This window comes from Oncorhynchus clarkii, chromosome 33 (assembly GCF_045791955.1).
Source record: "Oncorhynchus clarkii lewisi isolate Uvic-CL-2024 chromosome 33, UVic_Ocla_1.0, whole genome shotgun sequence".
Lineage (NCBI taxonomy): Eukaryota > Metazoa > Chordata > Actinopteri > Salmoniformes > Salmonidae > Oncorhynchus > Oncorhynchus clarkii.
In genome coordinates, this window is record NC_092179.1 from 3,041,898 (window position 1) to 3,068,356 (window position 26,459).

Sequence of the window (26,459 nt, forward strand, 5' to 3'; positions counted from 1 at the left end):
GACATGTGTGACAAAATGCTGGAGAAATGAACATGCACCTTGAAAAGATATGTGGATAGGTCTATGCGGGGAACTTGCTGACATGGAGAGAATTACATAAATCTTGCAAAATAGACCGCATAGGTGTGAAGGTGTCTGGTCAGAGTTCCTGACATATCGTACGGGTCTTATTCTGTAATTTATGGGCTTTTTGTTTGCTTCTGTAAGGCTTAATCCAAATTGTATACTTATTCAGACTCTTGAAATATTTGCTCTATACAGCCAAAATGTACCCTTAACATGTGAATGTAACTACACTCCTTTGTAAAGACTGAATATAAGTTGTGTATGTATGGTACATGTTCTTTATGAGCTCTTTAATAAAAATATATGTTTAAAAAAAAGTTTAATTCCCAGAGTCTATACAGGTATGATTAAACATTAACATTGCGTAATCAATTAAATTTGCTTTTGCAAATTCATTGACATCCAATTTCCACATTACTGATCCAGTATTGAGGAATCATTCACGTCTATAAATAGATTAAATACATTTTTTATTAGATTAGATTCAACTTTGTCATTGAACAAGTACAGTACAACGATATGCAGTTAGCATCTGACCAAAAGTGCAAACAAAACATTTACAAGTATAACAAATGTTATTAAGTGGGATGTATAAATATGCAAAGAAGGCAAACGACAAGTCTAAATGTGCAAGGAGGCATGCAACTGAATGTTACCGAGGTATGCGTACATGTACAACTGAATAATGTCCTTAATCAGACTTTGCAAAGCAATGTCAGAGTCCAGTAGTACCGGAAAGATTGTAAAGAGTAGTGCAACAAGGTCCCTGAGAGGCAGTACTAAGATGTGGGCGGGTGGATATGGCTAGTGCCGTGCCGCAGAGTTCAGCAGGGTTCTGTGTAGATGGAAATTAACTGTTCTTGACCCTGCTAGTGGTGGAATGTAGAGACCTGTACAGTCTGCCTGATAGTAGGGGGATGATGTCGCGCGCCCTACGCAGACTCCGCTTGCACTGGAGGTATTTGACGGCAGGGAGTTGGGCACCAGTGATGTGCTGGGCGGTTTTCACCACCCGTTGCAGGCCTTCCGGTGGGCCACAGAGTATCCACCAAACCACACTGTGGAGCAGTTAGAATGCTCTCAACCGTGCAGCGATAAAAGTTCACCAGGGTCTTGGAAGACAGGTGGGCCTTCTTCAGCCTCCTCAAAAAGTACAGAAGCTGCTGCGCCTCAACTGAGGTGTTGAGGGTCCAGGAGAGGTCATCGGAGATGTAGACACCCAGGAATTTGAAACTGGGCACACGCTCCACCTCAGTGCCATCAATGAGAACTGGGGCGTGGCTGCAGCTTTTAGGCTTCCTGTAATCCACAATGAGCTCCTTGGTTTTCTTTGCATTGAAGGCCAGGTTGTTGACAGTGCACCAAGCAGCCAGGTGCTTAACCTCCTTCTTGTAGGATGACTCGTCATTGTCACTGATCAGGCCTACCACCGTGGTGTCGTTTGTGAACTTGACGATGGTGTTGGAACCGTGTACAGGAACGCATTAGTAGGTGAAGAGGGAGTATAGGAGGGGGTTCAGCATGCAGCCCTGTGGCACACTGGTGTTCAGGTTCAGGGTTGAAGAGGTGAGGTTGTTTAACTTGACAGACAGGGGTCTGTTGGTTAGGATGTCAAAAGTGTAGTTACAGAAAGAGAGGCTGATCCCTAGGTCATGGAGTTTGGTGACGAGCCTAGAGGGAATGACCGTATTGAATGCTGAGTCTATGAACAGCCTTCTCACATAGGTGTTGGTTTTGTCCAGGTGGGTTAGGGCAGAGTGTAAAGCTATGGAGATGGCGTCCTCTGTAGACCTGTTCAGTCGGTAGGCAAACTGGTGGGGATCCAGTGTTGCAGGACATGAGGTAGGCCCAAACCAGTCTTTCGCAATTTCGCACTTCATGATCGTGGGGGTGAGTGCAATAGGTCGGAAGTCATTCAGACTTGATGCGGTCAACTGCTTCGGCACTGGCACAATGTTTGCGGTCTTGAACAACCGCCTGGGCCAGTGACAGGTTGAAAATGTCAGTGAAGACCTCGGCCAGCTGCCCAGCACATGCTCGAGCACATGACCGGAGCACACAATCAATGCAGACAACACATCTGCGATGGATAGTCTGAGGGAGAGGTCGTCTAGGGGGAGCTCAGCTTTGATGGCTGGATTTTTGTTGTCCCTGTCAAAGCGAGCATAGAACCTGAGTTTGCAGCTTCCACCGACTCAAAATCCAAACTTAGAAAAAAGCATTTTTATTTTTTTAATTATAATGAGCAAGCTATCAGGGGGGTGGTCCCCATTCCCCCGCTAATTAGTGAACCCTCACCTATAGAAAGATTGATCGCTGACCTCAGCAGTGATATAAACCCAACAATGCCATTAGCAAAAAACAGGCGCATGCCTTGTCAAGGTTCTCTCCAGTTTAGCCCTGATATATGGCCGCCAGCAGAGATTGACATTATATTATTGACAGTATCTTAATGCACAGCAGAAGCACAAGCAAGAAACGGTTGATATGAAGAGACAGTGGGGAGAACCAGGAAACTAATGACAAAAGCCGGAAAAAAAATACTGCTAGGAACTGCGTTTGAAAATGGAACAATTCTTTTTTTTTTTAATGCAAAAACGTATGATAATGAACGAGAACAAACTCTTGAACAAAATAGTCTTCTACAGGAACAACTCGATTTAGCCAAAAATAAATAAGATGAAGTCCACGCCAAACTAGATACATCTGATGAGTTATCTACAAACAGGGGTGCGCAACTTGATAACATGTATGCAGTTTTGTTGAACAACACTCAAAGCAATAATGTTCTAGTCCAAATGCTGCAGACCAGAGACGATCAGTTAATGAACACAATGACTAAGTTGGATGACAAAACAGCGGAACTCATCGAAGTCTCTGACCAAATAATTGATGCGAGAACCCAGGTGAGGAAGATGAGAACAATTATCTCTACACAAGCGGAGGAAATCTCATCACTGAATCTCTTGCTCTGCACTCAAGACCTTTACCTGCAAACGATGACAGATAAGTATGAGGCCGAACGAAGCAAGTGCGACTCTCACGTATCTAAAATAAGTACACTAGGAACCCAAGTGGACTCAGAATACCACCCTTAGGTACCATCTGGAGGAATTTAAGAACAGTTACGCGCTACAGTGTGACTACTCAACCAAGCTCGCAACCGGAGCTCGGTACACAAATGAGTGAATAGACAGAAGGTTTCAGAATTTGCCTCTCTCTCAGGTGTCACTCAGTCTTCTCCTCTTGGTCATTCGGCACAGAGTAATATGGCGGCTCCTCGCCAACAAAGCCAAAGCTTGGCTTCTCCTCTTGGCCGTTCGGCCCAAATGTCCCCACAAGATGACGTCATGGAACACCTTGACAAAATTGTAAAAAACTTCCACTTGAGCGAAGCCAAACACTGAGACGCTCTTAGCAGACATAGAGGATGCCTTGGATGGCTATCCGAATGCTCCAGGTACTGACAGTCTTTACCTCTTGAAGCGAATGTCGAATAGACATGTGACAAGGTTAATCCGTCTACAACAGCAACAGGTGCAAAAAGACTACTCAAAACTTGCCATGGCTTTGAAAATAGAATTCAGTGCTTCTGTGACACGCAAACACTCACTGTCAAACAAGCTCGGAAGGAACACCCACAAGCATACTATCATAGGCTTTGTTCAGCTTACTTTGGCTACTCACTGAAACAGGAATGGAATGTATCCCAACTTCATTAACTACTGTGGCCCTTCAGCCCACGTTGGTTTGCCAATCTCAGAACTCAAAGAGCTTGCGAGCACAGCTTTTGAGGCATCAACAGTGAGGGGCACTAAGAGCCCTGACATCTTGGTTTTGAAGATTGAACAGGAGCACTCACTCCAGTTAGAGGGTGCGTTATCAGGAATAATGCACAACAAAGGCATGTACCACGAAAACATGATACCAATAACCACAGTGGTCAAAATAACTATAAAGTACATCGCCAGCGAAACGACTACCGCTACAATCAACCTGATTACTACGTTCCTGCCCCCAAACCACACAAAATATCAGAGCACCAGGGTAACAAAGGGTTCAATGATGATCAAATCGTAGACCGATGTTCTCTAAAAGCTCTGCTAAGAGAACTACAGAAGCGCCAAAAATTTCACAAATACGAAAAAGATCACCATGACTAGGCGTGGCTTTGCCGGACAACAGGTCCGCCAAAATTAGCACCATTTGCGTAAACAATTAACTTAATCCCGCTCTCAAACGAGACCCCGCTTGATCAAGGAACAGGCCCCCTGGCTTTGACTACAGACTCAGATACAAATGTTGCGACGCACAAGGTCAACCACATCGCAATAGCCAATTCCACTCAAACTCCAAGTCAAATTACACATCACACCATTGCGAACAATCACTCCACTTTGTGGGGAATATGACCACAAAACTCAGACGCCATACCTCAACACATTCCTGGAGGACTGCTTAACTTGTGATGAGCTAATTGATTTGGGTTCAACAATATCGCTCATCTCTCAAATGTTGTTCAATGATCTCAAAAGGGCTTTGAAGCCAGCTAAATGTTGGTTAAAAACGTGACACTAAACTTCAAGGTTTCACTCAGACTACCTCACCTCTCACAATGCTACTCATGCTGAAACTACACTTCCAGAACGTATCGCTTGTTCACCCTGTGTATGTTAGCAGCCTCAAAACTGAACATCTGCTACTTTGAGCAGACTTGCTGGATCGTTTCGTCCCACTGATGGATTGGAAAAACAACCAATTGTGGTCACAGGTAACCGTGCCGTCGCCACCGACCACACTGTCTTCTCCTAACGCTGGCTGCAACACAGTCATCCACAAGGAGTATCTGTTGAAAGGACCCCTGGAGAAAAAGAAGTTTCGACACATCTCGGTGCAGAATCTGACTCAAGCAGATATTCACATTCAATCAGCAAACCTGAATGACTATTCTTTTCATGATTTCGAGCCAGCAGTTTCTGTGTGTGAGCAATTTCCCTCCTCCTTGGAGTCATGGGATACTGTCGCCAAGATTAACTTCTCTTGTCCTCCAGACACTTCCGCAAGCACCGTGTCCGCCTCAGGAATAAAAGCATCAACGTGCAGAGTGGACTCAACGTGCAGCAGGTGACATGGAGGTGAGTGAGAGAAGGAGCAAATATTGATGGTTAAAACCGAATAATGACATCACGACAGTCTAATCCTGAAGTTAATTTAATCTGTGATATTCCTCTAAGTATGGCTTCTCATGTGCATTTCAGATAATAAAATCAAGCAGGGAGAGTGACTTTCAGACAATGACATACAGAGAGAGAGAGCAGACAGTCATGCGAAGATGATCGGCCAAATGTGAATGTCATACCTACTCAAACCCGATCAAATAGGACACTATTTTCAGGAGAAATGGTTTAAAGATGATACTTGGCTCCATTACAGCCCCTCCTTAAAGGGGGTCCTCTGTTTTTATCGTGCTAAATACTTTGTAACACAAAAGTCTAAGTTCACCTTTTGTCAAGACTGGCTTTCAAAATTGGAAGAAGGCACTGGAGAAATTTAGTGCGCATAAAGACAGCCAAATTAGTGTCACAAATGAGCTATGATGACTCGGATTCAGGAGCCAAAGCCTGTTAATTACAACTTTCACATGAGCTTGAAAGACAGCAGCAAAAAGCAAAGATAAATCTTATGAAAATTGTTGGGGGTGTGAAGTGCTTGGCGTGGCAAGGTCAGGATTTTCGAGGCATTGATAAGGAGAGTGTGAATTTCAGCCAGCTTCTAAAGTACAAGGCAGAGCTGACCACCTGGCTGAAATGTCACTTTGATTTCACCAGTCCCCAAATGCAAAAAAAATCATTGAAGCTGGTGGGCATTACAATCGTCAAATAAATTGTCCGAAATAACATCAATGCCAGTGGTCCAGTTCACACTTGGCATTGATGGCACCCAGGATATATCAGGAGTTGATCAGGAGTCAATATGTTTGAATGCACCCAGGATATATCAGGAGTTGAGCAGGAGTCAATATGTTTCATGGCACCCAGGATATATCAGGAGTTGAGCAGGAGTCAATATGTTTGATGGCACCAATGATATATCAGGAGTTGATCAGGAGTCAATATGTTTGAATGCACCCAGGATATATCAGGAGTTGAGCAGGAGTCAATATGTTTGACGGCAGCAACGATATATCAGGAGTTGTTCAGGAGTCAATATGTTTGAATGCACCCAGGATATATCAGAAGTTGATCAGGAGTCAATACGTTTGATGGCACCCAGGATATATCAGGAGTTGATGAGGAGTCAATATGTTTAAATGCACCTAGGATATATCAGGAGTTGATCAGGAGTCAATATGTTTGATGTCACCAATGATATATCAGGAGTTGATCAGGAGTCAATATGTTTGAATGCATCCAGGATATATCAGGAGTTGTTCAGGAGTCAATATGTTTGAATGCACCCAGGATATATCAGGAGTTGATCAGGAGTCAATATGTTTGCGCTTCGTAGATGCAGATCTACAACCAAACGATGACGGTGCTACAAACATGGCTGGACGATTGCAGGGGGTGCAAGCCATTTTAAGGAAAGCACAACCACATATTATCACTGTGGTCCACATGGTTTCACCTCGTGCAAACCTTTGTCCCACCAGGTGGACTGTTCGCACCCCTGCCATCCGTTCAGGTCTCAGCCAGTATGAGTCAGTGCTGACAGTCCTTGAAGAAATGGCATCATGCAGATCATCTGACACTTCAACTAAGGCTAATGATCTTCATGGAACATTTCTAAAAGGGGACACTGTGCTTGGCCTTGTAATGACTGAAGACCTGATGGGGAATTTGGAGTGCCTGAACACCTCCCTGCAGCTTAGGAAACAGACTGTTTCAGGCATGTTGGAGGCTGTGGACCATGTCAAAACAAGCATGCAGGGCAAGCGGATGGAGGAGCACATTGATGTCTTGTTCGCAAAAACAACTGCTATAGCAATAAAGTTGGACCTACAACTTATTCAGATGCCTCATATCCACAAATCTACAAAGCGTTACACTGGTCAGGCTGCTGCCCATATCCATCCAGATGCCCAGTCTTTGTACAGAGCCCAATTCTACAACACCTTGGACACAGTGAATACTCAATTCAAAGAGAGGTTTGGTCAAGCTGGATTCCAAAAGCTGCAGCAGCTTGAAAATTCAAGACTACTGCAGGTGCAGCTGGCCATATTTGGGGCTAATTACACATATAAAATGAGCTCAGATGTTGATAGCATTATTGGGGAAATGGTGCCAGAGGTAAGATGGTCTCTTTAGGCAGGTGGAAGCTTTACTAAGGCTTAGGGGTCGTCCCTGCCTCCTCTGTAGAGGCTGAGAGGAGTTTTAGTGCTCTGAGGAGGCTTAAGACATGGCTTAGATCATCAATGAGTCAAACAAGGCCGAATAATGTGGCCATGTGTCATGTGCACAAGGAGAAACTGGACAGACTGGACCATGAAGGAATATACCAGTCTTTTATCAGTGTCAACGATAAACACAAAAAGGCCTTTGGATCCTTTGCTTGCTATTTTCTATACTTTAAAACCGGAACCCCCAACAGAAGCTAGCCAGTTAACTAGCTATTAGCTAGTTGTCAGTTAGCCACTGCTAGCGGTCATCAGCTAACCTTAGCCCAGTCAACTCCTGACAGTCTGCACAGAGCGATTCAACCCAGAGCACACCGGACTGCTTTTTCTCCACCAAATTTCCACATCTCCGGATTCCTACCTCAAGCTCTGAACCTTTTCACCTGGATCATTGCAGCTAGCTAGCTGCTATCCGAGTGGCTACTCCTGGCTAACGTCTCTGTCCCGAAGAAAGCACCAGTTAGCCTGGAGCTAGCCTCGTGCTAGGCCCATCTCCCAGCTAGCTGAAGAGATCCATCAGCCACTCCTTGGGCTACAATACCTATTTTGCCAATTGGCCTGGACCCCTTTTACTGCCAACACGAAGCCCTGCCGATTCATCACGACTGGTCTGCCGATGTAATCCGCCCGAGGGAATTTCCACAGGCTCTTACGTCACGATGTCCCCCTAAGGCTCTTCTGCTAGCCTGCTAGCCCCGGCCAGTTAGCTGTCTGAATCGCCGTGTCTCCAGCTCGCCTAGCTACTCACTGGACCCTATGATTACTCGGCTATGCATGCCTCTCCCTAATGTCAATATGCCTTGTCCATTGCTGTTCTGGTTAGTGATTATTGTCTTATTTCAGTGTAGAGCCTCCAGCCCTGATCAATATGACTTAGCTAGCCCTTTTGTTCCACCTCCCACACATGTGGTGACATCACCTGGTTTAAATAGTGTCTCTAGAGACAAAGCCTCTCTAATCGTCTACTCCTCCTCTGTTCCTCTGGGGATGTAGAGGTTTATCCAGGCCCTGCAGCGTCTAGCTCCACTCCCATTGCCCAGGCGCTCTCATTTTTTGACTTCTGTAACCTCCCTAAGTTTGTTTTATTCACTGCTTTAGCACACTCTGCCAACCCAGATGTCCTAGCCGTGTCTGAATCCTGGCTTAGGAAGGCCACCAAAAATTCTGAAATGTACATCCCTAACTAGAACATATAACATTTTTCGACAAGATAGAACTGCCAAAGGCGGCAGAGTTGCAATCTACTGCAGAGATAGCATGACAGAACTCTGCAGGCTATCCAGGTCTGTGCCCAAACAATTCTAGCTTCTACTTTTTTTAAATCCACCTTTCCAGAAACAAGTCTATCACTGTTGCCGCTTCTTATAGACCACCTTCAGCTGTGCCCTGGACACCATATGTGAATTGATTGCTCCCTATCTATCTTCAGAACTCGTACTGTTAGGTGACCTAAACTGGGACATGCTTAACACTCCGGCTGTCCTAACATCTAAGCTAGATGCCCTCAATCTCACACAAATGATCAATGAACCTACCAGGTACAACCCCAAAGCCAAAAAACACGGGCACCCTCATAGATATCATCCTGACCAACCTGCCCTCTAAATACACCTCTGTTGTCTTCAACCAGGATCTCAGTGATCACTGCCTCATTGCTTGCGTCCGTAATGGGTCTGCGGTCAAACGACCACCCCTCATCACTGTCAAACGCCATTCTAATCGACCTGGCCCGGGTATCCTGGAAGAATATTGACCTCATCCCGTCAGTAGAGAATGCCTGGTTATTCTTTAAAAGTGCTTTCCTCACCATCTTAAATAAACATGCCCCATTCAAAAAATCTAGAACCAGGAACAGATATAGAGCCCTTGGTTCACTCCAGACCTGACTGCCCTTGACCAGCACAAAAACATCCTGTGGCGTACTGCATTAGCATCGAATAGCCCCCGCGATATGCAACTTTTCAGGGAAGTTAGGAACCAATATACACAGGCAGTTAGGAAAGCAAAGGCTAGCTTTTTCAAACATAAATTTGCATCCTGTAGCACAAACTCCAAAAAGTTCCAGGACACTGTAAAATCCATGTAGAATAAGAACCCCTCCTCCCAGCTGCCCACTGTCCTGAGGCTAGGAAACACTGTCACCACCGATAAATCCTCAATAATTGAGAAATTCAATAAGCATTTTTCTATGGCTGGCCATGCTTTTCACCTGGCTACCCCTACCCCGGTCAAAAGCCCTGCACTCCCCACAGCAACCTGCCCAAGCCTCTCCCATTTCTTCTTCTTCACCCAAATCCAGATAGCTGATGTTCTGAAAGAGCTGCAAAATCTGTACCCTTACTAATAAGCTGGGCTAGACAATCTGGACATTCTTTTTCTAATATTATCTGTCGCAATTGTTGCAACCCCTATTACTAGCCTGTTCAACCTCTCTTTCGTATCGTCTGAGATCCCCAAAGATTGGAAAGCTGCCGCGGTCATCCCCTTCTTCAAAGGGGGAGACACTCTAGACAAACTGTTACAGAACTATATCTATCCTACCCTGCCTTTCTAAGGTCTTTAAAAGCCAAGTTAATTAACAGATCAACAAACATTTTGAATCCCACCATACCTTCTCCGCTCTGGCAGTCTCTATTGGGGTGCCACAGAGTTAAATTCACGGGCCGAATCTTTTCTCTGTATACATCAATGATGTTGCTCTTGCTGCTGTTGATTCTCTGATTCTCTGATCCACGCAGATGACACCATTCTGCCATGCTGCCAAGAATACCCTTGTAAGACTGACTATCCTACCGATCCTTGACTTTGGCAATGTCATTTACAAAATGGCCTCCAACACTCTACTCAGCAAATTGGATGCAGTGTATCACAGTGCCATCCGTTTTGTCACCAAAGCCCCATATACTATCCACCACAGTGACCTACCTGTATGTTCTCGTTGGCTGGCCCTCACTTCATATTCGTTGCCAAACCTACTGGCTCCAGGTCATCTTTAAGTATTTGCTAGGTAAAGCCCACCTTATCTCAGCTCACTGGTAACCATAGCAGCACCCACCCGTAGCACGCGCTCCAGCAGGTATATTTCACTGGTCACCCCCAAAGCCAATTCCTCCTTTGGCCTTCTTCCCTTCCATTTCTCTCCTGCCAATGACTGGAACGAATTGCAAGAATCACTGAAGCTGGAGACTCATATCTCCCTCATTAACTTTAAGCACCAGCTGTCAGAGCAGCTCACAGATCATTGCACCTGTACATAGCCCATCCAACTACCTCATCCCCATTTTGTTATTTATTTTTTTGCTCCTTTGCACCTCAGTATCTTTACTTGCACATTCCACTTCTGCACATCTATCACTGCAGTATTTAATTGCTAAATTGCAATTACTTCACCACTACGGCCTATTTATTGCCTCACCTCCCTAATCTTACCTCATTTGCACACACTGTATATAGACTTTTCTATTGTGTTATTGACTGTACGTTTGTTTATTCCATGTGTAACTCTGTGCTGTTGTTTGTGTCACTGCTTTGCTTCATCTTGGCCAGGTCGCAATTGTAAATGAGAACTTGTTCTCAACTGGCCTACCTGTTTAAATAAAGGTGAAATAAATCAATAAAAATGTCAGAACAAAAGACTCCACCATGCAAGTATCCATTTCAATAGAATGTCACTGCGACAACTGTTGATAGATGATGTTGGTTGGCTACCTGCAGATTCATCCAGGGTAGTAGGGTCATGAGTTGTGATGATGGTTCATTGTTTAGCTAGTTAGCAAGCTAGCTACATGTCTTAACAAGACTCCACTATGCAAGTAACCATTTCGGGTGAGTTTGTAAATTCAGTCTGGCTATCTACTCCGATTTCAGAGCACTCTCATCTGAGTGTTCCGGAGCGCAGAATAACTGATGAATTTACGAATGCTCAACATCAGTTGAATATGGCCGGTGTAATTAAAGTCGGCCTCTCTCATTTGTGTCTGGAAGTAGCTAGCAAGTTATCTTGGGTGCTTGACTGCTAGTATACATTTTGGTATTATTATTTGTTTAACCTCTCATGGGTAGGGGGCAGTATTTTGACGTCCTGATGAAAAGCGTGCCCATAGTAAACTGCCTGTTACTCAGGCCCAGAAGCTCTGATATGCATTTAATGGCTAGATTTGGATAGAAAACACTAAAGTTTCTCAAACTGTTAGAATTATGTCTGTGAGTATAACAAATGACATGGCAGGCGAAACCCCGAGGACAAACCATCCCCCCCAAAAAATAATTTCAGCCTACCACTATTTTCAATGGCCATCACTTTTGTTATGAGGACAAGTCCTCCCAGATTGCAGTTCCAGGCTGGTTTTTGGAAAAATAAGCCAGAAACTAATTTTTCTAGGTGGCTTCCAATTTGGCTGTAGTGTTTCCAAGCGCGTGATTGAGAGCGCGTTCTTTGGTATTTTTCTCCGGTAAAGACAATAACCATTCTCCGTCTTACATTGTATAGTTTATTTATGCATTAGGGTACCTAAGGTTTGATTATAAACGTTGTTTGACATGTTTGGAAAACTTTATTAGTGACGTTTGGATTAATTTTGTATGCATTTTGATGGAGGGAAACTGGGTGGATTGACTGAAGTGCGCCAGCTAAACTGAGTGTTTATGGATATAAAGAAAAACATTATCGAACAAAAGGACCATTAACAGGGTAACAGGGACCTTTTTGAGTGCCAACAGAAGAAGATCATCAAAGGTAAGGCATTTTTTATATCGCTATTTCTGACTTTCATGCCTGGTTGAAATATGTTTTTCATGTGTTTGTATGCGGGGCGCTGTCCTCAGATAAACACATGGTTTGCTTTCGCCGTAAAGCCTTTTTGAAATCTGACCCAGCGGCTGGCTTAACAAGAAGTGAAGCTTTATTTTGATGTATTACACTATTGATTTTATGGAAGTTAAATATGTATAATACCACCTGCCCATGATAAGTTAATAATATTATGAACAAAACAAAAACAGAAATATGCAAACAAGAGTACATAAAATTAACAGATAGAGGTATTACATATCGAGATGTATTTTCAATTTGTCAAAACGTTTTCTGGAACGTATTGCTTTTTTTGTTTTTACACTGACTGATCATTTCAAAATAATATTTCAATTCTATCTTAAAGAATGTGAAGAGGGGTTTGTTCTCTGCCCACATCATTTTATGGATAAATCTGCCATGAAAAATAAACAAATTAACAATGAAAGTTACATCAGGGTCCATATAAATACACATTTGTTATCGATTGTGTATAAATACACATTTGTTTGAATCTGTGTATAATAAAGAACTTTACAGGGGTGCTTGATTGCTGTTAGTACAGAACGCTCGGATCAACCCTTAAAAAGTTGTGTGTGGCTAAAGCTTCAGAGGGTGTGAACGATGCTGAATGGGTGTAGTTAAAGAAGGGCTCTCCAGTAGTAGTACCAAAACATTCAAAGGCCATTTTCTCAAAAGTGAGTTTACAAGTTTATCAACTTTCAAAGAAAAATGACTTTCCCATTGTTTCTCAAATGCAGTGTATGTTATACAATTTTGTAGCTCTGAGTCTCTACTTTATCCAAAGTAAATAACAACACCATTTCAAATTTTGCTACATAAGACTGATTTGAGCCGGTCGGTCACTAATTATAAACCAAGCATTTCTGTTAAGTGTGTCCGCCAGATCAGAGGCAGTAGAGATGACCAGGGATGTAAGTGAATTGGACAATTTTCCTGTCCTGCTAAGCATTCAAAATGTAACGAGAACTTTTGGGTGTCAGAGTAAATGTATGGAGTTAAAGGTACATTATTTTCTTTAGGAATGTAGTGTAGTAAAAATGTTCTAAAATATAAATAGTAAAGTACAAATACCCCTAAAAATTACTTAACTAGTGCTTTAAAGAATTTTTTACTTAAGTACTTTACACCACTGAGAGATGACGCTATGATCAAAAGGTGGATGCGGTGGATTGAGTCGTTGCAAAACACATTTTTGTTGCTTAAACAGACGGATTTTGACGGGGATGTTTTTATTAAGCTAATTAGATTTCCTCGGGGGCATGGACATCAACTCTAGGGGGTTAATGATCTTTACTGGTCTTGATTGTTCTTGACTAGTCTTGACTGGTCTTTACACTCAATCTTTACTGGTTTTGAAAAGTTTTTACTGGTCTTGAGTAGTATTTACTGGCCTCTAATGATCTCTACTGGTATTTACTCTCCCCAAGTCATACCTGGCTGAGGTCAGCAGAAAAGGGGGAAGGGTCCCAGGCCACCAGAACACCTGTGCTGTACAGAGAGCTGGACAGGAAGCGGTGGTCGTCTGATGCCATCACCTGCAGGACAGGTAACAACACAATGTTGTATCACCTATTACAGGTAAGAACACAGCTTTATACAACATATATAGGAAACAGCACAGGTTTATGCTTTATATAAATTTACATTTGAGTCATTTAGCAGAAACTCTAATCCAGGGCGACTTACCTTGCATTTGGAAAGTATTCAGACCCCTGATTTTTTCCACATTTTTGTTAAGTTACAGCCTTTTTCTAAAATTGATTAAATTAAAAAAATGTCCTCAATCTACTCAATACCCCATAATGACAAAGCAAAACTTTTTTTAATATTTGCAATTTTTATTTTGTATTTTTTTTAAATACCTGACTTACATAGAGTTGAAGTAGGAAGTTTACATACACTTAGGTTGGAGTCATTAAAACAAATTTTTCAACCACTCCACAAATTTCTTGTCAAACTATAGTTTTGGCAAGTCGGCTAGGACATCTACTTTGTGTATGACACAAGTAATTTTCCCAACAATTTTGTACAGACAGACCTTTTCACTTATTCACTGTATCACAATTCCAGTGGGTCAGAAGTTTACATTCACTAAGTTGACTGTGCCTTTAAGCAGCTTGGAAAATTCCAGAAATTCCAGGCTTTAGGAGCTTCTGATAGGCTAATGTACATAATTTTACTAAATTGGGGGTATATCTGTGGATGTATTTCAAGGCCTACCTTCAAACTCAGTGCCTCTTTGCTTGACATCATGGGAAAATCAAAAAAAAAAAACTGTAGACCTCCACAAGTCTGGTTCATCCTTGGGTGCAATTTATAAACGCCTGAAGGTACCACATTCATCTGTACAAACAATAGTACGAAACTATAAACACCATAGGACCATGCAGCCGTCATACCGCTCTGGAAAGATACACGTTCTGTCTCCTAAAGATAAATGTACTTTGGCGCAAAAAGTGAAAATCAATCTCAGAACAACAGCAAAGGACCTTGTGAAGATGCTGGAGGAAACAGAAACAAAAGTATCTATATCCACAGTAAAACGAGTCCTATATCGACATAACCTGAAAGGCAGCTCAGCAAGGAAGAAGCCCCTGCTCAAAAACTGCCATAAAAAAAGCCAGACTACGGTTTGCCACTGCACATGGGGACAAAGATCATACTTTTTGCAGAAATGTCCTCTGGTCTGATAAAACAAAAATAGAACTGTTTGGCCATAATTACCATCGTTATGTTTGGAGGACAAAGGGGGGGGGGGGGGGGGGGGGCTTGCAAGCCGAAGAACACCATCCCGGGGGTGGCAGCATCATGTTATGGGGGTGCTTTGCTGCAGGAGGGACTGGTGCTCTTCACAAAATAGATGGCATAATGAGGAGGGAAAATTATGTAGATATATTGAAGCAACATCTCAAAACATGAGTCAGGAAGTTAATAAAGCTTGGTTGAAAATGGGTCTTCCAAATGGACAATGACCCCAAGCATATTTCCAAAGTTGTGGCAAAATGGCATAAGGACAACAAAGTCAAGGTATTGGAGTGGCCACAAACCCTGACCTCAATCCTATTGAAAATGTGTGGACAGAACTGAAAAGGCATGTGAGAGCAAGGAGGAATAGGCCAGCAAGTTGTGGGAAGCTTGTGGAAGGCTAGCCAACACGTTTGACCCAAGTTAAACTATTTAAAGGCAATGCTACCAAATACTAATTGAGTGTATGTAAACTTCTGATCCACTGGGAATGTGAATAAATAAATAAAAGCTGAAATAAATCATTCCCTCTACTATTATTCTGACATTTCACATTCTTAAAATAAAGTGGTGATCCTAACTGACCTAAGACAGGGAATTTTTACTAGGATTAAATATCTGGAATTGTGCAGAACTGAGTTTAAATGTATTTGGCTAAGGTGTATGTAAACTCAACAATAAGTATTCAGACTTTGTTATGAGACTCAACATTAAGCTCAGGTGCATCCTGTTGCCATTTACCTGTGGTAAATTCAATGTATTGGACATGATTTGGAAAGGCACACACACCTTTCTATATAAGGTCCCACAGTTGACAGTGCATGTCAGAGCAAAAACCAAGCCATAAGGTAGAAGGAATTGTCCATAGTGCTCCGAGACAGGATTGTATCGAGGCACAGATCTGGGGAAGGGTACCAAAACATTTCTGCAGTAGTGAAGGTCCCCAAGAACACAGTGGCCTCCATCATTCTATAATGGAAGAAGTTTTGAACCAACAAGACTCTTCCTAGTGCTTTTCACCCGGCCAAACTGAGCAATCAGGGGAGAAGGACCTTGGTCAGGGAGGTGACCAAGAACCCGTTGGTCACTCTGACAGAGCTCTAGAGTTCCTCTGTGGAGATGAGAGAAACTTCCAGAAGGACAACCATCTCTGCAGCACTCCACTAATCAGGTCTCTATGGTAGAGTGTCCAAATGGAAGCCACTGTGGTGAAAGAATCAGAATTATTTGGGTAACATAGATCATTTCAGATGTCTTATCTGCATAATATGCTTATGTGATATACTTGTTATTAGAATGGATCCTTTCGAACTCTGGTGTTGGCAGTTGCACTTCTTCAGTCACCTGGGGCCCAGAGAGGGGAGAGGTCAGGTTTGTCTTTCACATGTCCCTGGTGATATGCAGAATATCATAAAGGGAAGAGGACAGGGGGGAACATTATCTTCATATGTGAATGTGTCTTTACCTATACCCATGTCTTTACCCATGTGAAGGGATGGCACAATTCATGGGGAACCTATTACTTGTCCCCACAATGTCTGTCCAGTCACTCCCTCCTTTGGCATTGGGGGGGATGTGTGTGGTAGTGTCTGGAACCATTGTATGTCATCTCTGATGTTGCACTTATCCTGGGATAGTGTTTGACCTAGAGGCTCACTCCCCTCGGTGAGCTTGTCGAGGAGTGTGGTCAAGAAGGGGTTTTACTTGAGATGGGAGTATCTGGAGTTGACAATTGATTTATGCCATTGGATGAGTTGGTATTTTTGTGCTATGAAGTGCCAGGAACGAGATCGGAACCTCGTCTTAGGGGCCAAACTGAACAATAATTTATAGCGAATGCTATCTGGCTACGGGATACTCCTTTCTCATTTAAAAAGTCTCACCTTGTGACACGTTCTAAACATCTGTGGTTTGTTATGTAGACTAAGGGGTGGATCTTTGCTATAAAAGATCTCAGTAGCCTTTGTGTGGTGGCTCTCAATGGATCATCTGAGGTTGATTCGTCAACCAGCCACCGCTATTGCAAAGCTCTCACTAATAAAGATTCAGTTTAAGTATAACGCTGACTTGTGTGATAAATTTCTCTCCTCATTTGATAATCCAGAAATTAACCACCACACCACTCGTTAGTAAAAGACACATGACAGCCCACTTGGAGTTTGCCAAAAGGCACCTAAAGACTCTCCGACAATGAGAAACAAGATTCTCTGGTCTGATAAAACCAAGATTGAACTCTTTGGCCTGAATGCCAAGCCTCACTTCTGGAGGAAACTTGGCACCATCCCTACAGTGAAACATGGTGGTGGCGGTTTTCAGCAGCAGGGACTGAGTGACTAGTCAGGTTGACGGAAAGATGAACGGAGCAAAGTACAGAGAGATCCTTGATGAAAACCTGCTCCAGAGCACTCAGGACCTCTGATTGGGGCGAAGGTTCACCTTCCAACAGGACAACCCTAAGCACACAGCCAAGACAAAACAGGAATGGCTTCAGGACAAGTCTCTGAATGTCCTTGACTGGCCCAGCCAGAGACAGAGCCCGAACATCTCTGGAGAGACCTGAAAATAGCTGTGCAGCAACGCTCCCCATCCAACCTGACAGAGCTTGAGAGGTTCTGCAGAGAAGAATGGGAGAAACTCCCCAAATACAGGTGTGCCAAGCTTGTAGGGTCATACCCAAGAAGACTCAAGGCTGTAATTGCTGCCAAAGGTGTTTCAACAAAGTACTGAGTGAAGGGTCTTAATACTTATGTAAATGTTGTATTATTTTTTTTAAATAAATTTGCAAACATTGTGTATTGTGTGTAGATTGATGATTGGGAAAAAACGATTTAATCCATTTTAGAATAAGGCTGTAACATAACAACATTTGGAAAAGGTCAAGGGGTGTGAATACTTTCCAAATACACTGTAGGTATCACCTATACAGGTAAGGACAGAGCTTTATATAATCAATATACATGTTGATAACACAAATTCACAGTACCAGTCAAAAGTTTGGACAGACCAACTCATTCCAGAGTCTTTATTTTTTTACTATTTTCTACATTGTAGAATAATAGTGAAGACTGAGGATATCAAAACTATGAAATAACACAATTGGAATCATGTAGCAACCAAAAAAAGTGTTAAACAAATCCAAATATATTTTATATTTGAGATTCTTCAAAGCCAGCCCTTGCCTTGATGACAGCTTTGCACACTCTTGGCATTCTCTCAACCAGCTTCATGAGGTAGTCACCTGGAATGCATTTCAATTAACAGTCTGCTTGTTAAAAGTTAATTTGTGGAATGTCTTTCCTTCTTAGTGCGTTCGAGCCAATCAGTTGCGTTGTGACAAGGTAGGGGTGGTATAAAGAAGATAGCCCTATTTGGTAAAATACCAAGTCCATATTATGGTAAGAACAGCTAAAATTAGCAAAGAGAAACGACAGTCCATCATTACTTTAAGACATGAAGGTCAGTCAATCTGGAAAATGTTGAACTTTTAAAGTTTCTTCAAGTGCAGTGGCAAAAACCATCAAGCGCTATGATGAAACTGGCTCTCATGAGGACCATCACAGGAAAGGAAGACCCAGAGTTACCTCTGCTGCAGAGGATAAGTTCATTGAAGAAATTGCAGCCCAAATAAATGCTTCACAGAGTTCAAGTAACAGACACATCTCAAAATCAACTGTTCAGAGGAGACTGTGTGAAGCAGGCCTTCACGGTCGAATTACTGCAAAGAAACCACTACTTAAGGACACCAATAAGAAGAACAGACTTGCTTGGGCTAAGAACCACGAGCAATGGACATTAGACTGGTGGAAATCTGTCTTTTGGTCTGATGAGTCCAAATTTGAGATTTTTGGTTCCAACCGCTGTGTAAGGAGGAGGTGTGATGGTGCTTTGCTGGTGACACTGTCTGTGATTTATTCAGAATTAAAGGCACACTTAACCAGCATTGTGCAGCGATACGCCATCCCATCTAGTTTGCTCTTAGTGGGACTATCATTTGTTTTTCAACAGGACAATGACCCAAAACACACCTCTAGACTGTCTCTTTGCTATTTGACCACAAATGAGAGTGATGGAGTGCTGTATTAGATGACCTGGCCTCCACAATCACCCGACCTCAACCCAATTGAGATGGTTTGGGATGAGTTGGACTGCAGAGTGAAGGAAAAGCAGCCAACAAGTGCTCAGCATATGTGGGAACTCCTTCAAGACTGTTGGAAAAGCATTCCTCATGAAGCTGGTTGAGAGAATGCCAAGAGTGTGCAAAGCTCTCATCAAGGCAAAGGGTGGCTACTTTGAAGAATCTAAAATATATTTGGATTTGTTTAACACTTTTTTGGTTACTACATAATTCCATATGTGTTATTTCATTGTTTTTATTTCTTCACTATTATTTTACAGAAAATAGTACAAATAAAGAAAACCCCTTGAATGCGTAGGTGTGTCCAAACTTTTGACTGGTATTGTATTTCACCTATACAGATCAGAATACAAATAAATACACTGGTATTATCACGTGCAGAACATGTATTCGTAGACCTGTGCCTTCTGAAACGAGTGCGCATATGAAGTGGCTATGTTGACTTGAAACAGGCCCTATATGCTAGATTCAGAATTATTTAGCAACTTTAGTTGTGAATGATACAAACCTTAGAATGTTTTAGAAATCCAAACATGTCAGCTGCATGATGCGACTATAGGCTACTGATGATTTGAGAATGTCCAAGAAGAGCTTGCGCTCTGTTCCTTGCCTCAGGCTGCACACGCAGTTCTCGCCTCAAGTGGTCATATTTTCACCCATCAGACTATTCTCAATTGAGCCATGAGATAGACAATAGAGCCCTGAGTACCAGACAGTTAGGACCTGGTGGATGGACAATAGAGTCCTGAGTACCAGACCATTCGAATCTGGTGGAGGGACAATAGAGCCCTGAGTACCAGACCATTAGGACCTGATGGTCACCCAAACTTGCTTTTGACCAATGAATGTCCATAGTGCATATGAGGAGATTACCGTGACTCAACGGTCACGTGGAATTTTACTGCAGATATGACTGCTGGTGTGGCGGTAATATAGTCAACGCAACAGCCCTAGGTATGACATATTTCACAAGGTATGTAATTATGATAAGTGATAACATAAAAACATACATAGGCCTATGACATTTGAACTTTGTGTTAATCTACACTCAACAAAAATCTAAAATGCACCTGCAACAATTTCAAATATTTTACTGAGTTAGTTCATAAGGAAATCAGTCAATTGAAATAATGGAGGGCATGCAGATATGCATCTGTTCAAAAAAAAGTATGGGCTGGTGTCACGGCTGGCTGAAGGACTGGACCAAGGTGCAGCATGGTAAGCGTACATTCTCTCTTTATTGAAAATGACGCCGACAAAACAAAGACCAAAATCAAACCGTGAAGCTTTGGGCTATGTGCCCTGAACAAAGACAAAGTTAACTTCCCACAAAACAGGTGGGGGAAAAGGGTACCTAAGTATGGTTCTCAATCAGAGACAACGATAGACAGCTGTCCCTGATCGAGAACCATACCAGGCCAAGACATAGAAATACAAAACATTGAAAAAAGGACATAGAATGCCCACCCTAGTCATACCCTGGCCTAACCAAAATAGAGAATAAAAAGCCTCTCTATGGCCAGGGCGTGACACTGGTCAGTATCTGGTGTGACCACCAGTTTCCTCATGCATGTGACACGTCTCCTTTGTATAGAGTTGACCAGACTGTTGATTGTGGCATATTGTCCCACTCCTCTTCAATGGCTGTGTGAAGTTGCTTGATATTGGTGGGAACTGGAACACGCTGTCGTACACGTCGACCCAGAGAATCCCAAACATGATCAATATGTGGCATTCTGGTGAGCATGCAGGCCATGGAGGAACTGGGACATTTTCAGCTTCCAGGAATTGTGTACAGATCCTTGCGACATGGGGTCGTGCATCATCATGCTGAAACATGAGAGGAGGGCGTCGAATGAATGGCACGATAATGGGCCTCAGGATCTCGTCACGGTATCTCTGTGCATTAAAATTGCCATTGATAAAATGCAATTGTGTTTGTTGTCCGTAGCTTATGCTTGCCCATTCCATAACCGCACCTCCACCATGGGGCACTCTGTTGACATAAATTACATCAGCAAACCGTTTGCCCACACGATGCCATACACGCTGTCCGCCATCTGCCCAGTACAAAATGCACCCCCTCCCCAACTTTACAAATATTTTTACATGACCCTCCTCTTGTACTGTAAAATACATTGAACACCCTCCCCCCTCATAGAATTAACTCAAAATAATGGTTATGATCACAATAACTGTAGCGACCCTGTGTTTATACACATAGATATCTATGTGCCATGCATGTCTACGGGCCAGAAGGTTAATGGTTTGCTGACCACCATGGACTAGAATCTCACTGCCTGTTTCATTACTTCACTATCAGAGCCGGTTGCAGACAATGATCAGCTAGGGAGAAATCTGATTTTCAACCATTTGATGCCAAATTTATAATTACATAACATATTGCCATTTTTCCCCCACCAATAGGTTTCTGTGCCACCACACAACCAATAAACAAAAAACATACAGACTTCGGGCACTTCAGTATCATGGTTTGCGTTTTCAACACCAGAATGAATAGACGATGTCAATCTTGACTAACAGAAAACACACCCCTTCCTACCTTGTAGGCTTACCCAGTATCGAAGGCATGGCTTGACAATCTCTGAATGTCATTAAACGTTTTGGTGTTTTCTCCATTCATCAAATTGCTGGGATTTATTGCTTGATTTTATTTGTCAGTAAAAAAACAACAGCATACACAATTTTAAAAGTGAACGAGATTGCACAATAAAGTCAGGGACTTATTTCCATTGTAGTTCTTACAGTTGCTGCAGCATATGGTACAGTAATATAAGGACTGAATGCACATCTAATTTACACATTTCCATCTGGCTTTCTGGGGTCACCTTTTATTTTATTGTAAAGATTATGATTGTTTACATTTCAGCTGCATTTTTAAATCAGCATATCACCTGAATATCGTTGCTTTAAATCAGTGTGCACACGAGCACTCTAAAATATTCTCTCTCCATCAATTACATTCTAATTGAATCTGAGAGAGAGAGACAGACATTGAGTGAACAAAACATTGAACACCTGCTCTTTCCATGACAGACTGACCAAGCAAAAGCTATGACCCGTTATTGATGTCACTTGTTAAATCCACTTAAAATCAGCGTAGATGAAGGGGAGGAGACAGGTTAAAGTAGGATTTTTAAGCCTTGAGACAATTGAAACATTTTCTTTTTTTACATTTATTTCACATTTATTTAACCAGGTAGGCCAGTTGAGAACAAGTTCCCATTTACAACTGCAACCTGGCCAAGATAAAGCAAAGAAATGCGACAAAAACAACAACACATGGGACACATGGGATAAACAAAAGTACAAATGTAGTAAGATTAGGGAGGTAAGGCAATAAATAGGGCATAATGGCGAAATAATTACAATTTAGCATAAACACTGGCAATGATAGATGTGCAGATGATGATGTGCAAGTAGAGATACAGGAGTGCAAAAGAGCAAAACTAATAACAATATGGGGATGAGGTATTTGGGCGGACTATTTACAGATGGGCTGTGTACAGGTGCTGTGATCGGTAAGCTGCTCTGACAGCTGATGCTTAAAGTTAGTGAGGGAGATTTAAGACTCGTTCCAGTCATTGGCAGCAGAGAACTGGAAGGAAGGGCGCTCAAAGGAGGTGATGGCTTTGGGGATGACCAGTGAAATATACCTGCTGGAGCGTGTGCTACGGGTGGGTGTTCCAAGGATGACTAGTGAGCTCAGATAAGGCGGGGCTTTACCAAGCAAAGACTTATAGATGACCTGGAGCCAGTGGTTTTGGCAACGAATATGAAGAAAGGGCAAGCCAACGAGAGCATATAGGTTGCAGTGGTGTGTAGTATATGGGGCTTTGGTGACAAAACGGATGACACTGTGATAGACTACGTCAAGAGTGTTGGAGGTTATTTTGTAGATGACATTGCCGAAGTCAAGGATCGATAGGATAGTCAGTTTTACAAGGGTATGTTTGGCAGCATGAGTGAAGAAGGCTTTGTTGCGAAATAGGAAGCCGATTCTAGATTTTATTTTGGATTGGAGATGTTTAATATGAGTCTGGAAGGAGAGTTTACAGTTTAAGCAGACACCTAAGTATTTGTAGTTGACCACATATTCTAAATCAGAACCGTCCAGAGTAGTGATGCTAGTCAGGCGGGCAGGCAGGTGCAGGCAGCGATCGGTTGAAGAGCATGCATTTAGATTTACTAGCATTTAAGAGCAGTTAGAGGCCACGGAAGAAGTGTTGTATGGCATTGAAGCTCGTTTGTCCAAAGAAGGGTCAGATGTATACAAAATGGTTTGTCTGCGTAGAGGTGGTTCAGAGAATCACCAGCAGCAAGAGCGACATCATTGATACAGTTGAAGTCGGAAGTTTACATACACCTTAGCCAAATACATTTAATTAAACTAAGTTTTTCCCAATTCCTGACATTTAATCCTTGTAAAAAGTCCCTGTCTTAGTTCAGTTAGGATCACCACTTTATTTTAAGAATGTGAAATGTCAGAATAATAGTAGAGAATTATATATTTCAGCTTTTATTTCTTTCATCACATTCCCAGTGGGTTAGAAGTTTATATACATTCAATTAGTAATTGGTAGCATTGCCTTAAACAATTTAAACTTGGGTCAAACGTTTTGGGTAGCCTTCCACAAGCTTCACACAATAACTTGGGTGAATTTTGACCCATTCCTTCTGACAGAGCTGGTGTAGCTGAGTCAGGTTTGTAGGCCTCATTGCTCACACACACCTTTTCAGTTCTTCCCACGCATTTTCTATTGGATTGAGGTCAGAGCTTTGTCATGGCCACTCCAATACCTTGACTTTGTTGTCCTTGAGCCATTTTGCCACAACTTTGTAAGTATGCTTGGGGTCACTGTCCATTTGGAAGACCCATTTGCAACCAAGTTTTGACATGATGACTGATGTCCTGAGGTGTTGCTTCAAAATATCCACATAATTTTCCTTCCTCATGATGACATCTATTTTGTGAAGTGCACCAGTCCCTCCTGCAGCAAAGCACCTCCACAACATGATGCTGCCACCCCCGTGCTTCACGGATGGCATGATGTCCTTCGGCTTGCAAGGCCAAACAGTTATTATTTTTTTCATCAGATTAGAGGACATTTCTCCAAAAAGTACGATCTTTGTCCCCATGTGCAGTTGCAAACCGTAGTCTGGCTTTTTTCTGATGGTTTTGGAACAGTGGCTTCTTCCTTGCTGAACGTTCTTTCAGGTTATGTCGATATAGGACTTGTTTTACTGTGGATATCGATAGTTTTGTACCTGCTTCCTCCAGCATCTTCACAAGGTCCTTTGCTGTTGTTCTAGGATTGATTAGCACTATTCGCACTAAAGTATGTTCATCTCTAGGAGACAGAACGCGTCTCCTTCCTGAGCGGTATGACGGCTGCGTGGTCCCATGGTGTTTATACTTGCATACTATTGTTTGCACAGATGATTGTGGTACCTTCAGGCATTTGGGATTTGCTCCCAAGGATGAACCAGACTTGTGGAGGTCTACAGTTTTTTTTTTCTCGGGTCTTGGCTGAGTTTGAAGGTAGGCCTTGAAATACATCCATGGGTACACCTCCAAGTGACTCAAATTATGTTACTTAGCCTACCAGAAGCTTTAAAACCATGATGGAATTTTCCAAGCTGTTTAAAGGCACAGTCAACTTAGTGTATGTAAACTTCTGACCCACTGGAATTGTGATACAGTGAATTATAAGTAAAATAATCTGTCTGTTGTCACGACTTCGACAGAAGGTGGCTCCCCTTCCCGTTCGAGTGGCGCTCGGCGGTCGTCGTCGCCGGCCTACTAGCTGCCACTGATTCTTTCCTCCCCCTCCTTGTGTGTTTATTGGTTACACCTGTTATGAGTTTGTGGTAATTAGTCGGGCTTTATTAGTCAACCGGCCCGCCTGTTTCTTTGTGCGGGATTAATTATTGTAACATTTGTGTATGTTGGAGACGAACGTGTTTGTTTCTGTTCGTGGATTTTGCTGGACTGTTTTCGTCCCCGCGTTTGGGGCATTTGTTTTGAACACCCAGTGTTTTGTGGGGTGGCCGTTGTTCACCGTGTGTGCATTGAAAGAGCACTATATTGAACTTTCTGTTTCCTGCGCCTGACTTCACACCCACGACAGCCAGATCGTTACATCTGTAAACAATTGTTGGAAAAATGACTTGTCATGCACAAATTAGATGTCCTAACCAATTTGCCAAAACCATAGTTTGTTAACAAGAAATTTGTGGAGTGGTTGAAAAACGAGTTTTAATGACTCCAACCGAAGTGTATGTAAACTTCCGGCTTCAACTGTATATTCAGAGAAAAGAGTCGGCCCGAGAATTGAACACTGTGGCAACCCCATAGAGACTGCCAGAGGTCCTGACAACAGGCCCTTCGATTTGACAAACTGAACTCTGTCTGCGAAGTAGTTGTTGAACCAGGCGAGGCAGTCATTTGAGATGCCAAGGCTTATGAGTCTGCCGATAAGAATGCGGTGACAGAGTCAAAAGCCTTGACCAGGTCACAGTACTGTCTTTTATCGATGGATGTTATGATATCATTTAGGATCTTGAGCGTGGCTGAGGTGCACCCATGACCAGCTTGGAAACCAGATTGCATAGTGGAGAAGGTACGGTGGGATTCAAAATGGTCAGTGATCTGTTTGTTAACACAGTTACCATTCAAAAACAAGCTGTTAATTCACCAAAAAATGACATTGTGACCAAAAAGAACAGATGAAATGGACATTGTTTTCATCCCAGCTTCTTTCTATGGTGCGACCCGTTAGAACTGTAACCTGACATTTCCATTCTTCTTCTGACAATAGACCTTGACCAACTGCTCACCAGGCACAGCAAGGGCAGTCTGGACCGTTATGCTGTTCTGCTATTCCAAGGATGTGTAACAGAAGAGAAATATAACGAGTGGACACAGAATACCAACTGGGATGGATCTCGAGTCAATGTGGCTTACCAGTGAACCTTTTGGGGTTCATCATTAATACTATGTCTCAGAAGTTTTTGTCCATGACTGATGCAACCCGAAAAAGCATTAAAGACAGAGTTAATGAGCACTTGAAGGAATTAGGCACTTTACCATAGCCTAATAAACAAATGCAGGCAGCGTCTATCTTCAAAATGCTTTAAATGCTTTATTATCCAAAATGTAAAGTGCGTGTGGGCGACCTCATGCAACCGCAACATATCGGATAAAGCATATACTGTACAGTACTGTATTTCTTCATCAGCATCTTTGTGCTTTCGTTAATAAAATAATTATAAAAATACTC

At 42.6% G+C, this 26,459-nt stretch overlaps 1 protein-coding gene across 1 annotated transcript in view; it reads right to left on the reverse strand.

Moving 5' to 3' along the window:
- Positions 1-26,459, reverse strand: part of LOC139392764 (ST6 beta-galactosamide alpha-2,6-sialyltranferase 1) — a 176,840-nt gene that overhangs the window by 51,771 nt on the left and 98,610 nt on the right. The window contains exon 7 of the mRNA XM_071141011.1: positions 13,709-13,810. Coding sequence (XP_070997112.1) covers positions 13,709-13,810 — 102 coding nt within the window. The remainder of the gene's footprint in view (positions 1-13,708; positions 13,811-26,459) is intronic.